This window comes from Aegilops tauschii, chromosome 3 (assembly GCF_002575655.3).
Source record: "Aegilops tauschii subsp. strangulata cultivar AL8/78 chromosome 3, Aet v6.0, whole genome shotgun sequence".
In the NCBI taxonomy this organism is placed as follows: Eukaryota; Viridiplantae; Streptophyta; class Magnoliopsida; order Poales; family Poaceae; genus Aegilops; species Aegilops tauschii.
Genome location: NC_053037.3, coordinates 70,362,206 through 70,376,448, shown reverse-complemented (window position 1 = coordinate 70,376,448; position 14,243 = coordinate 70,362,206). Strand labels below are relative to the sequence as shown.

General features: G+C 49.7%; 1 protein-coding gene across 1 annotated transcript; it reads left to right on the top strand.

The window, feature by feature from the left end:
• The first annotated feature begins 11,252 nt into the window (after positions 1-11,252).
• On the top strand, positions 11,253-13,710 carry LOC109775484 (probable WRKY transcription factor 72). The gene is made up of 4 exons (XM_020334228.4): positions 11,253-11,514; positions 11,631-11,702; positions 11,887-12,474; positions 12,594-13,710. Exons 1-4 carry the CDS (start codon positions 11,452-11,454, stop codon positions 13,347-13,349), a joined length of 1,479 nt encoding a protein of 492 aa, XP_020189817.1. The 5' UTR covers positions 11,253-11,451; the 3' UTR covers positions 13,350-13,710.
• Positions 13,711-14,243: the final 533 nt, after the last annotated feature.

Here is a 14,243-nt window from a genome sequence, read left to right as displayed (position 1 = left end):
GATTCCAGGGACCCGATTGCTTTTTAAAAATATTTGTAGGGGCTAATCTGTAAAAATTTTGTTGATGAGGCGCTGACATGTGGCCCCCACAAGTCAGTTAACGGTCAAACAAATGGTCAACCAAACGGTGTGTTTAGTGGCGGGCCCGACCTGTCATAAACATGTTTAATTTTTTAACAAAGAGAATTTGGGGTTTTTTGAAACAGCCAACCCCTGACTTGGTAGTTATCTGAGAAAAATTAAAAAGTGATATTTTTTGGAACCATAGCCTGTAAACTAGTAGTTTTATGCTATTTACTCGAGCTAGAGAGGGCGGAGCTGTTGGGGAACGTAGCAGAAATTCAAAATTTTCTACGCATCACCGAGATCAATCTATGGAGTAATCTAGCAACGAGGGGAAGGGGAGTGCATCTACATACCCTTGTAGATCGCGAGCGGAAGCGTTCAAGAGAACGGGGTTGATGGAGTCGTACTCGTCGTGATCCAAATCACCGATGATCCTAGCGCCGAACGGACGACACCTCCGCGTTCAACACACGTACGGAGCAGCGACGTCTCCTCCTTCTTGATCCAGCAAGGGGGAAGGAGAGGTTGATGGAGATCCAGCAGCACGACGGCGTGGTGGTGAAAGTAGCGGGATCCCGGCAGGGCTTCGCCAAGCGCAAGCGGGGAGGAGGAGGTGTCACGGGAGGGAGAGGGAGGCGCCAGGGCTTAGGTATTGCTGCCCTCCCTCCCCCCACTATATATAGGGCCAAGGGAGAGGGGGGGGCGCAGCCTTGGCCCTTCCTCCAAGGAAGGGTGCGGCCAGGGAGGAGTCCTTCCTCCCCAAGGCACCTCGGAGGTGCCTTCCCCCTTTAGGACTCTCCCTTTTCCTTATCTCTTGGCGCATGGGCCTCTTGGGGCTGGTGCCCTTGGCCCATATAGGCCAAGGCGCACCCCCTACAGCCCATGTGGCCCCCCGGGGCTGGTGGACCCCCGGACCCCTTTCGGCACTCCCGATACAATACCGATAAAGTGCGAAACTTTTCCGGCGACCAAAATAAGACTTCCCATATATAAATCTTTTCCTCCGGACCATTCTGGAACTCCTCGTGACGTCCGGGATCTCATCCGGGACTCCGAACAACTTTCGGGTTACCGCATACTAATATCTCTATAACCCTAGCGTCACCGAACCTTAAGTGTGTAGACCCTACGGGTTCGGGAGACATGCAGACATGACCGAGACGACTCTCTGGCCAATAACCAACAGCGGGATCTGGATACCCATGTTGGCTCCCACATGTTCCTCGATGATCTCATCAGATGAACCACGATGTCGAGGATTCAATCAATCCCGTATTCAATTCCCTTTGTCTATCGGTATGTTACTTGCCCGAGATTCGATCGTCGGTATCCCGATACCTTGTTCAATCTCGTTACCGGCAAGTCTCTTTACTCGTTCCGTAACACATCATCCCGTGATCAACTCCTTGGTCACATTGTGCACATTATGATGATGTCCTACCGAGTGGGCCCAGAGATACTTCTCCGTTTACACGGAGTGACAAATCCCAGTCTCGATTCGTGCCAACCCAACAGACACTTTCGGAGATACCTGTAGTGCACCTTTATAGCCACCCAGTTACGTTGTGACGTTTGGTACACCCAAAGCATTGCTACGGTATCCGGGAGTTGCACAATCTCATGGTCCAAGGAAATGATACTTGACATTAGAAAAGCTCTTAGCAAACGAACTACACGATCTTGTGCTAGGCTTAGGATTGGGTCTTGTCCATCACATCATTCTCCTAATGATGTGATCCCGTTATCAACGACATCCAATGTCCATGGTCAGGAAACCGTAACCATCTATTGATCAACGAGCTAGTCAACTAGAGGCTTACTAGGGACATGGTGTTGTCTATGTATCCACACATGTATCTGAGTTTCCAATCAATACAATTCTAGCATGGATAATAAACGATTATCATGAACAAGGAAATATAATAATAACCAATTTCTATTGCCTCTAGGGCATATTTCCAACAGTCTCCCACTTGCACTAGAGTCAATAATCTAGTTCACATCACCATGTGATTAACACTGACAGGTCACATCACCATGTGACCATCATCAAAGAGTTTACTAGAGTCAACAATCTAGTTCACATCACTATGTGATTAACACTCAATGAGTTCTGGTTTGATCATGTTATGCTTGTGAGAGAGGTTATTTAGTCAACGGGTCTGAACTTTCAGATCCGTGTGTGCTTTACGAATATCTATGTCATCTTTTGGATGCTACCACGCGCTACTTCGAGCCATTTCAAATAATTGCTCTACTATACGAATCCGGTTTACTACTCAGAGTCATCCGGATTAGTGTCAAAGTTCGCATCGACGTAACCCTTTACGACGAACTCCTTTTCACCTCCATAATCGAGAAAATCCTTAGTTCACTAGATACTAAGGATAAGTTCGACCGCTGTCATGTGATCCATTCCCGGATCACTATTGTACCCCTTGACCAACTCATGGCAAGGCACACTCCATGTGCGGTACACAGCATAGCATACTGTAGAGCCTATGTCTAAAACATAGGGGACGACCTTCGTCCTTTCTCTCTCTTCTGCTGTGGTCAGGTCTTGAGTCTTACTCAATACTCACACCTTGTCACACAGCCAAGAACTCCTTCTTTGCTGATCTATTTTGAACTCTTTCAAAATCATGTCAAGGTGTGCGTTCTTTGAAAGTATCATCAGGCGTCTTGATCTATCTCTATAGATCTTGATGCCCAATATGTAAGCAGCTTTATCCAGGTCTTCCTTTGAAAAACTCCTTTCAAACAACCCTTTATGCTTTCCAGAAATCTTACATCATTTCGGATCAACAATATGTCATTCACATATACTTATCAGAAATGTTGTAGCGCTCCCACTCACTTTATTGTAAATACAAGTTTCTAACAAACTTTGTATAAACCCAAAAACTTTGATCACTCCATCAAAGCGTATATTCTGACTCCGAGATGCTTGCTCTAGTCCTTGGAAGGATCGCTGGAGCTAGCATACCTTTTTAGCATCCTTAGGATCGACAAAACCTTTCTGATTGTATCACATACAACCTTTCCTTACGAAAACTGGTAAGGAAACTTGTTTTGACATCCATCTGCCAGATTTCATAAATGCAGCTAATGCTAACATGATTCCGACGGACTTAAGCATCGCTACGGATGAGAAAATCGTAGTCAACTCCTTGAACTTGTGGAAATACTCTTTGCCACAAGTCGAGCTTCATAGATGGTAACATTACCGTCCACGTCCGTCTTCTTCTCAAAGATCCATTTATCTCAGATTTCATGGCTTCTAACCATTTGTTGGAATATGGGCCCACCATCGCTTCTCCATAGCTCGTAGGTTCAGTATTGTCCAACAACATGATATCTCAGACAGGATCATGTACCACTCTGAAGTAGCACGCATCCTCGTCGTCCTACGAGGTTTGGTGGTGACTTGATCCGAAGTTTCATGATCACTATCATAAGCTTCCACTTCAATTGGTGTAGGTGCCACAGGAACAACTTCCTGTGCCCTGCTACACACTAGTTGAAGCGACGGTTCAATAACCTTATCAAGTCTCCACCATCCTCCCACTCAATTCTTTCGAGAGAAACTTTTCCTCGAGAAAGGACTCGTTTCTAGAAGCAATTACTTTTGCTTCCAGATCTGAAATAGGAGGTATACCCAACTGTTTTGGGTATTCTTATGAAGATGTATTTATCCGCTTTGGGTTCGAGCTTATCAGCCTGAAACATTTTTCACATAAGCGTCGCAGCCCCAAACTTTTAAGAAACGACAACTTAGGTTTCTCTAAACGGTGTCGTCTCAACGGAATTGCGTGGTGCCCCTTTTAAAGTTAATGCGGTTGTCTCTAATGCCTAACCCATAAACGATAGTGGTAATTCGATAAGAGACATCATGGTATGCACCATATCCAATAGGGTGCAGTTATGATGTTCGGACACACCATCACACTGTGGTGTTCCAGGCGGTATTAATTGTGAAACACTTTCCACAATGTCTTAATTGTGTGCCAAACTCATAACTCAGATACTCATCTCTATGATCATATCACAGACATTTTATCCTCTTGTCACGACGATCTTCAACTTCACTCTGAAATTACTTGAACCTTTCAATAATTCAAACTTGTGTTTTATCAAGTAAATACACTCAGCATCTACTCAAATCATCTGTGAAGTAAGAACATAACGATATCCACTGCATGCCTCGGCACTCATTGGACTGCATACATCAAAATGTATTACTTCCAATAAGTTGCTCTCTTGTTCCATCTTACTGATAAACGAGGACTTTCAGTCATCTTGCCCATGTGGTATGATTTGCATGTCTCAAGTGATTCGAAATCAAGTGAGTCCAAACGATCCATCTGCATGGAGTTTCTTCATGCATATATACCAATAGACATGGTTCGCATGTCTCAATCTTTTCAAAAACGACTGAGTCCAAAGATCCATCTACATGGAGCTTCTTCATGCGTTTTATACCAATATGACTCAAATTGCAGTGCCACAAGTATGTGGTAATATTTTATATCTTTTGGCACGAACATGTATATCACTACGATCGAGATTCATTTTAGGTGCAAGACCATTGAAGGTATTATTCAAATAAACAGAGTAACCATTATTCTCCTTAAATGAATAACCGTATTGCGATAAACATAATCCAATCATGCTCAACGCAAACACCAAATCTCGATGGTAGAGGGAGCATGCGATGCTTGATCACATCAACCTTGGAAACACTTCCAACACATATCGTCATCTCACCTTTAGCTAGTCTCCGTTTATTCCGCAGCTTTTATTTCGAGTTACTAACACTTAGCAACCGAACCGGTATCTAATACCCTGGTGCTGCTGAGAGTACTAGTAAAGTACACATTCATATAACGTATATCCAATATACTTCTGTCGACCTTACCTGCCTTCTCATCTACCAAGTATCTAGGGTAGTACTGCTTCAGTGACCGTTCCTCTCATTACAGAAGCACTTAGTCTCGGGTTTGGGTTCAACCTTGGGATTCTTCACTAGAGCAGCAAATGATTTGCTGTTTCATGAAGTATCTCTTTTGCCCTTGCCCTTCTTGAAACTTGTGGTTTTACTAACCATCAACAATTGATGCTCCTTCTTGATTTCTACTTTCGCGGTGTCAAACATCGCGAGTTGCTCAAGGATCATCATGTCTATCCCTGATATGTTATAGTTCATCACGAAGCTCTACTAGCTTGGTGGTAGTGACTATGGAGAACCATCACTATCTCATCTGGGAGATTAACTCCCACTCGATTCAAGCGATTGTGGTACTCAGACAATCTGAGCACATGCTCAACGACTGAGCTTTTCTCCCTTAGTCTGTAGGCTTAAGAAACTTGTCAGAGGTCTCGTACCTCTTGACGTGGGCACTAGTCTGAAATCCCAATTTCAGTCTTCGGAACATCTCATATGTTCTGCGACGTTTCAAAAACATCTTTGGTGCCACAATTCTAAACCATTAACATTACGCACTGAACTATCACGTAGTCATCAAAACGTGTATGGCAGATGTTTCGCAACATCTACAGACGACGCTGAGGTTCAGCACACCGAGCGGTGCATTAAGGACATAAGCCTTCTGTGCAGCAATGAGGACAATCCTCAGTTTACGGACCCCGTCCGCATAATTGCTACTATCAACTTTCAACTAAATTTTCTCTAGGAACATATCTTAAACAGTAGAACTAAAGCGTATGACATAATTTGCAAAGACCTTTTGACTATGTTCATGATAATTGAGTTCATCTGATTCATGAACTCCCACTCAGATAGACATCCCTCTAGTCATCTAAGTGATACATGATCCGAGTCAAACTAGGCCGTGTCCGATCATCACGTGAGACGGACTAGTCATCATCGGTGAACATCTCCATGTTGATCGTATCTACTATACGACTCATGTTCGATCTTTCGATCTCTTGTGTTCCGAGGCCATGTCTGTACATGCTAGGCTCGTCAAGTCAACCTAAGTGTTTCGCATGTGTTCCGAGGCCATGTGTGTACATGCTAGGCTCGTCAACACCCGTCGTATTCGAACGTTAGAATCTATCACACCCGATCATCACGTGGTGCTTCGAAACAACAAACCTTCGCAACGGTGCACAGTTAGGGGGAACACGTCTCTTGAAATTTTTGTGAGGGATCATCTTACTTACTACCGTCGTTCTAAGCAAATAAGATGCATAACATGATAAACATCACATGCAATCAAATAGTGACATGATATGGCCAATATCATTTTGCTCCTTTGATCTCCATCTTCGGGGCACCATGATCATCTTTGTCACCGGCATGACACCATGATCTCCATCATCATGATCTCCATCATTGTGTCTTCATGAAGTTGTCACGCCAACGATTACTTCTACTTCTATGGCTAAAGCGCTTAGCAATAAAGTAAAGTAATTTACATGACGTTATTCAATGACACGCAGGTCATACAAAAAATAAAGACAACTCCTATGGCTCCTGCCGGTTGTCATACTCATCGACATGCAAGTCGTGATTCCTATTACAAGAACATGATCAATCTCATACATCACATATATCTCATTCATCACATCCTTTTGGCCATATCACATCACAAGGCATATGCTGCAAAAACAAGTTAGACGTCCTCTAATTGTTGTTGCAAGTTTTTACGTGGCTTCTATAGGTTTCTAGCAAGAACGTTTCTTACCTACGTAAAACCACAACGTGATATGCCAATTTCTATTTACCCTTCATAAGGACCCTTTTCATCGAATCCGTTCCGACTAAAGTGGGAGAGACAGACACCCGCTAGCCACCTTATGCAACTAGTGCATGTCAGTCGGTGGAACCTGTCTCACGTAAGTGTACGTGTAAGGTCGGTCCGGGCCGCTTCATCTCACAATGCCGCCGAAACAAGATAAGACTAGTAGTGGCAAGAAGAATTGACAACATCGACGCCCACAACTACTTTGTGTTCTACTCGTGTATAGAAACTACGCATAGACCTAGCTCATGATGCCACTGTTGGGGAACGTAGCAGAAATTCAAAATTTTCTACGCATCACCAAGATCAATCTATGGAGTAATCTAGCAACGAGGGGAAGGGGAGTGCATCTACATACCCTTGTAGATCGCGAGCGGAAGCGTTCAAGAGAACGGGGTTGATGGAGTCGTACTCGTCGTGATCCAAATCACCGATGATCCTAGCGCCGAACGGACGGCACCTCCGCGTTCAACACACGTACGGAGCAGCGACGTCTCCTCCTTCTTGATCCAGCAAGGGGGAAGGAGAGGTTGATGGAGATCCAGCAGCACGACGGCGTGGTGGTGGAAGTAGCGGGATCCCGGCAGGGCTTCGCCAAGCGCAAGCGGGGAGGAGGAGGTGTCACGGGAGGGAGAGGGAGGCGCCAGGGCTTAGGTATTGCTGCCCTCCCCCCCCACTATATATAGGGCCAAGGGAGAGGGGGGGGGGGCGCAGCCTTGGCCCTTCCTCCAAGGAAGGGTGCGGCCAGGGAGGAGTCCTTCCTCCCCAAGGCACCTCGGAGGTGCCTTCCCCCTTTAGGACTCTCCCTTTTCCTTATCTCTTGGCGCATGGGCCTCTTGGGGCTGGTGCCCTTGGCCCATATAGGCCAAGGCGCACCCCCTACAGCCCATGTGCCCCCCCGGGGCTGGTGGACCCCCTTGGTGGACCCCCGGACCCCTTTCGGCACTCCCGGTACAATACCGATAAAGTGCGAAACTTTTCCGGCGACCAAAATAAGACTTCCCATATATAAATCTTTACCTCCGGACCATTCCGGAACTCCTCGTGACGTCCGGGATCTCATCCGGGACTCCGAACAACTTTCGGGTTACCGCGTACTAATATCTCTATAACCCTAGCGTCACCGAACCTTAAGTGTGTAGACCCTACGGGTTCGGGAGACATGCAGACATGACCGAGACGACTCTCCGGCCAATAACCAACAGCGGGATCTGGATACCCATGTTGGCTCCCACATGTTCCTCGATGATCTCATCGGATGAACCACGATGTCGAGGATTCAATCAATCTCGTATTCAATTCCCTTTGTCTATCGGTATGTTACTTGCCCGAGATTCGATCGTCGGTATCCCGATACCTTGTTCAATCTCGTTACCGGCAAGTCTCTTTACTCGTTCCGTAACACATCATCCCGTGATCAACTCCTTGGTCACATTGTGCACATTATGATGATGTCCTACCGAGTGGGCCCAGAGATACCTCTCCGTTTACACGGAGTGACAAATCCCAGTCTCGATTCGTGCCAACCCAACAGACACTTTCGGAGATACCTGTAGTGCACCTTTATAGCCACCCAGTTACGTTGTGACGTTTGGTACACCCAAAGCATTCCTACGGTATCCGGGAGTTGCACAATCTCATGGTCCAAGGAAATGATACTTGACATTAGAAAAGCTCTTAGCAAACGAACTACACGATCTTGTGCTAGGCTTAGGATTGGGTCTTGTCCATCACATCATTCTCCTAATGATGTGATCCCGTTATCAACGACATCCAATGTCCATGGTCAGGAAACCATAACCATCTATTGATCAACGAGCTAGTCAACTAGAGGCTTACTAGGGACATGGTGTTGTCTATGTATCCACACATGTATCTGAGTTTCCAATCAATACAATTCTAGCATGGATAATAAACGATTATCATGAACAAGGAAATATAATAATAACCAATTTATTATTGCCTCTAGGGCATATTTTCAACAGGAGCTTCACCACTTCTTCGCCGGCCCTTTGCCCTTAGGATCGCTGGCACTGCTGTAGGCGTCCGCGGCAAGATGTGGGTCGATGTCGGAGCCGCCGCCGTCGGATCCGTCGGAGGAGGAGGAATCGAGATGACGGTGTAGCCCTTGAAGCGCCGGACGATGCGGTCCTGCTTGCGCTTGAGCTTGGCCACCCTCACCGCCTCCGCCTCAGCCTCCACCGCCTCCCGCTCGGATTGCTCAATCCCGAGCCAGAGCCGCTTGGCGTTAATCCTTCGGAGCCACCGGGCGTTCGTCTCCGGCATGGTAAGCGACCGATGGTACACCCACTGGAGGAGACGCTCCTCCTCGCTGGGCACCGGCATCACGAGGCGGCGGTGGGCAGATTGCGCAGCCACGTGGGACACGAACCCCATCTCCCTTGCCCTCTGCCTCTCGTGGCGGGCGGCGCGTGCCTCCGACTCCGGAGTCAGCATCCGTGGGGCCGGCGGAGCGGGCACTAGAACCCACCGTTGCCCGCGTGGAGGTGGAGGAGGACGCCAGGCGGGTGGAGCCGATTGGGCTACCCTCGCAGATCTGTGCACGGGGCGCGAAGGGCCAGCGCTGCGGCGACAGGTGGTGTCACACCTAAACCGGAGCTGTCGCCTGTATCAACCCATGAGCGCTCCAGCGCGATACCGAGCGCCAACATGTCCTTGTCTCCGGAGCTGCCACCGGAGTGGCTGCCGGTGCTGGACATGGCCGCCGACACTCAGGATTGGATGGATTGGGGAATGGGGAGCGGAGCGGAGTGGAGTGAAGTGAGCCTAGGGTTTGCTTCGGAGGGGGATTTTGTGGGATCAGGGTGGGCCAGAGGTGGGCGAGGCAGACGTGGCGGACGCACCCAGGCGCACCGGGCCGCCTTATATTCACCCTACATTTGGGATGGATATAAGGGATGCTGATCAGGGCTGTTTGAGAGGTTCGGTTAGGTCCTTTTTATGACGATCAGTGATCGGACGGCTTGTCCAGATGTTTTAGACGGATTTGAAAGGTTTGGTTGTAGATGCTCTAAGCATGCATGCAGCTAGCGATGACAATCATGGCTTGGTTTCAACGGGGCTCCGCTGGGACCGAGCTCAAGTTCTCAACAAGTAGGCCAACGGAAACCGAATAATCTAATCCAATTTGATCCCTTGCATGGCCGACTTGATCGGAGGCCACATCGCATTCACGATCACGAGGCTTGGACGACTTGCTTCTGATTGGATCGCGCACGGCGTGGAGGACGTCACGCTCCGTCGCGGGCACGTACAGGAGGTCGATCGATCCATCCTCTGCTACTTAATCAACACGCACGAAGACTTCTTGGACTCGGGAGAGAAGGGATCGCCATCGCATCCGGTCACACGCCGTACGCACACATTTTCTTTATGATCCCGCACATGTGATATGACCTCGCGTCGCATAAATTGGGATCGATCGAGCGCTGTGCATGTGCGCCGGCGACTCTACAGTGCTCCGCACATGCCGTGGTACCATGTACTGTTCAGACGCAACCAGCCCAGATTATTCGGTTACGTAGTACAGTACTACCATCACAACAGATTGGGACGGAACAGGTAAATGTGCTGACCGGGTTGCACTTGTACTGTCGCCTAGTTGTTCCACGTTTTTACTTTTCACGCCTGAGTTCAATGACCGGTCCGAGTCCTCGCTGTTACTACGTTTGACCTGCTGCATGCACGTAAATCCCGAATCGATACTACGTGCGTGCGTCACTCACGTCGAGCAAGGCGTTATATGAGAATTTTCGCATCATTTTATGCTATATATTTTTACGTGGAGAGGAGAACAGTTCAGACCGACCGATGGCTAGTTGCTTGCTTCTCCGGGTTAGCCGTACGAAAGTCAACACGTAAAACGGCCCCAAAACGAATTCAACGCTAGCAGCACGCTCATGCTGCGTGCGTACATACGCTAACCAAGAACACATCTAAGCTAGCTAGCTAAGTCAAAGCCTCTCTCTCAGAGCAAAACGGAAGGATGATTGGACAATGAAGGTCGCACGTACGTGCGTGCGTGCGATCCGCATTCGGAGGGGAGCTCGCTCGCGGAACCAACGCCGCGGGGGCCGGCGACTTGCAGGACACGTTGTGGGCGGCGACGACGGCCACCGGTGGTGACCACCGGCCGCGAGGACGGTATTATATTGGCACCATGGGCTTGCTTACCTCACTCGCTCGCTAGCTTGGTAGACCTGCCTGCCTGCTTGCCTGCTGCCCACGAGGGAGGCTGGTTAGCCGGGTACACGCGTTGACATTGTTTATGAGCTCGCCCGTTCGCTCGCTCTGGTCTGGACGGGAACCAGCAACCGGGCCGCCGTACGTGATGGTAGGTTAAGGAGCCAGGCACTGGGATTTGAGATTTGGTACGCAGAGCACGCAGCAGCTGCTGGTTATCGATTAGTTTAATCCCCGGCGAGTCAGAAAGTGTAGGCTTCGTCGTCCTAGTCGTCGTCGTCGCTTCGACTCCGATCCTTCTTTATAAGGAGGGCGCGGGGCTGCTGCAACCACAAGGCGTCTCTTGCTCATCCAAAGCAAACAAAGCTTCCTCCATCTCGTGGCTAGCTGCTTGATCTTTGTGACTGATCCGTCCATGGACGTCGCCGTCGAGAGGCCGCCGCCGGTGAAAGAGGAGAACAAGCCGGACACCATGGAGGTATGTACAGTACACGCATAATCTACTCCTTCCCTTTAAGTTATCTATACCCTACATGCATGTCTGTTCTTGAGATCGAGTTGGAACTTAATTAGCTTTAATCATCTGGCCTGTAGATCGCAAGCGCGCTTCCAATGGTCCTTGAGAGTTTCCCGTCCACGCAAAGAAATTCGACCACCACCAGCAAGGTACGTACTACGATCTGAGAGTCAAATTGAGAGCTGTTTAATTAGTATGTAAGAAACAGAAACAAGTTAAGAATGAATTGCACACCAAATTAAATATCGTGTTTATTTGCGAAGAATCACTGGTATGATATATACTCCTAGTTTGCATCATCTAATGATTTTGTTGGGTATTGTGCATGTGCAGGACGACAAGCTGGAGGCGACCAAGGCGGAGATGGGCGAGGTGAGGGAGGAGAACGAGCGCCTCAAGACGCTGCTCTCCCACATCGTCAGGGACTACCAGTCGCTCCAGACGCACTTCCAGGACGCCGTCAAGGTCAAGCACCAAGCACCGGCCGCCGACAAGCTCCCTGCCGCCCCCGCGCCGGCGCCTACCGCTACCACCGACGATCTCGTCTCTCTGTGCCTCGGCAGCGGCGGTTACGCTCGCCCGAAGGGCGCCCACCAGAGGTCGCTGTCGTCGTCGTCCTCCGGCACCGAGACCGACCCCGACGATCAGCTGTCGCTCGGGCTCAGCAGCCGTCGCTCTACGGACGGCGACGACAGGCAGGCTGCCCGGCCGTCGGCTACGCCTCTTATGAACCTCAGCTCCGACAGCAGCGCGGACGACGACGCCGCGCCCGGTCACCAGCTGCCGGCCGCCGCCTGCCCGCCGGCGACCAAAGCGCGCAAGAGCCCCGGCGCCGGGGTCGACGGAGCCGACGACGAGGTGCTCCAGCAGCAGGCCAAGAAGGCTAGGGTTTCCGTCCGTGTCAAATGCGACACCCCCACGGTACGTTCGCGCATACAACATACATACGTACAAGATTCTGTACGTGTTTTCATGATGAAAATACTTTTGAATTCAAAATCATGATGAGCTAACCATGTTTATGTGTTGATGATGAGCAGATGAACGATGGGTGCCAATGGCGGAAGTACGGGCAGAAGATCTCCAAGGGGAACCCGTGCCCGCGCGCCTACTACCGGTGCACCGTGGCGCCGTCCTGCCCGGTACGGAAGCAGGTGCAGAGATGCGCCGACGACATGTCCATCCTGATCACGACGTACGAGGGCACGCACAGCCACCCGCTGCCGCCGGCCGCCGCGGCCATGGCGTCCACCACCTCCGCCGCTGCTTCCATGCTGCTCGCCGGCTCTTCCTCGTCCTCGTCCCACGGGCACCACCTCCCTTTCCCGTCCGCGGGGCTCCTGGGCCCGACCACCATCTCCACCATCGCGTCCTGCCCCACCGTCACGCTCGACCTCACCGCCCCGCACTCGCTCATGCAGCAGCAGTACCAGTCTCCCTACGCGGCAGGGTATGAGTCCAAGGCGCTGCCGGCGGCGTGGAGCAGCGGCTACCTGGCGCCCTACGCCGGGGGGCTGCCGTACTACGGCAAGAGCTCCTTGCCGGCGATGGGGCAGCATTTCGGCCTGGGCATGGCGACGACGAGGGCGGAGCAGCTGTACGGCGCCGCCCATTCGTCGTCGTACCTGCAGAGAACGTCCAGCGTCGGCGTCGTCCATGGCGCCCCCGCGGCCGCGCCGGCGGTGACGGACACGATCGCGAAGGCGATCACGTCGGACCCGAGCTTCCAGTCGGTGCTGGCGGCGGCGATCACGTCGTACATGGGGCGCGGCGCCGGGGCGGCGGCGCACAAGTGATCGATCGATCGACCTCGCGCCGTGTAGATTTCTTTTTGGTTTAGGTCCGTGGATTATCCTTGTATATACGCAGTTAAATTTACTTCGTTTTGGTGTTATGAATTGGCTCGGGAGATCGACACATGGTCATCGATCTAGTCTAGGGATTAGTTGATGTACAATTAATTGCACATATATGGCATGGATGAGTCAACTGTATATGTACTGTGAGAAAGAAAGCGATCAGATCGTCCCAGCTGTATATGCACATAGCCAGGCATGTGATTTAGGGGATTAAACTTGTTTATGCTCTCATATACCAAGTTGATCTTAGGGTTCCATACGCGATAAAGCACAAAGTTTGTGGCGTTATGGTGTGCTGGACTTGGTGTTTTCTTGACATTCGGTTCATATAAATAATAGGGTTCCTCCATCTCACGGAGAAATAGGGATCTACTCAGACATAGAGGCACAAGACATCATCGAGGTGTTCTTATCAATAACATAGGAATAATTAAAGCGAGACACTTATGAATCCACAATTGGTTTAGGATTACTGAAAGCTGAATAAAATTGTTGCTTATTGATGATTTGGTGCGGCATACAAGAGTATATAAGAGGGTACAAACCGACTTGGGGTAGGGGTACAAAACTGACTTGGACTAGAAGTCGTATACCATAATGACTACTCTAACATCCCCCCCGCAGTATCAACGGCAGGCTCGACGACGTTGAGACTGAAACAGATATCTTTAAACGGCTTAGTAGGCAGTGTCTTGGTGAAAATGTCAGCAAACTGAGTCGTAGAGGGAACATGAAGCACCCGAACCTGACCAAGAGCAACCTTTTCACGAACAAAATGAATATCAATCTCAATATGCTTTCTGCGTCGGTGTTGAACGGGATTGCTGGTCA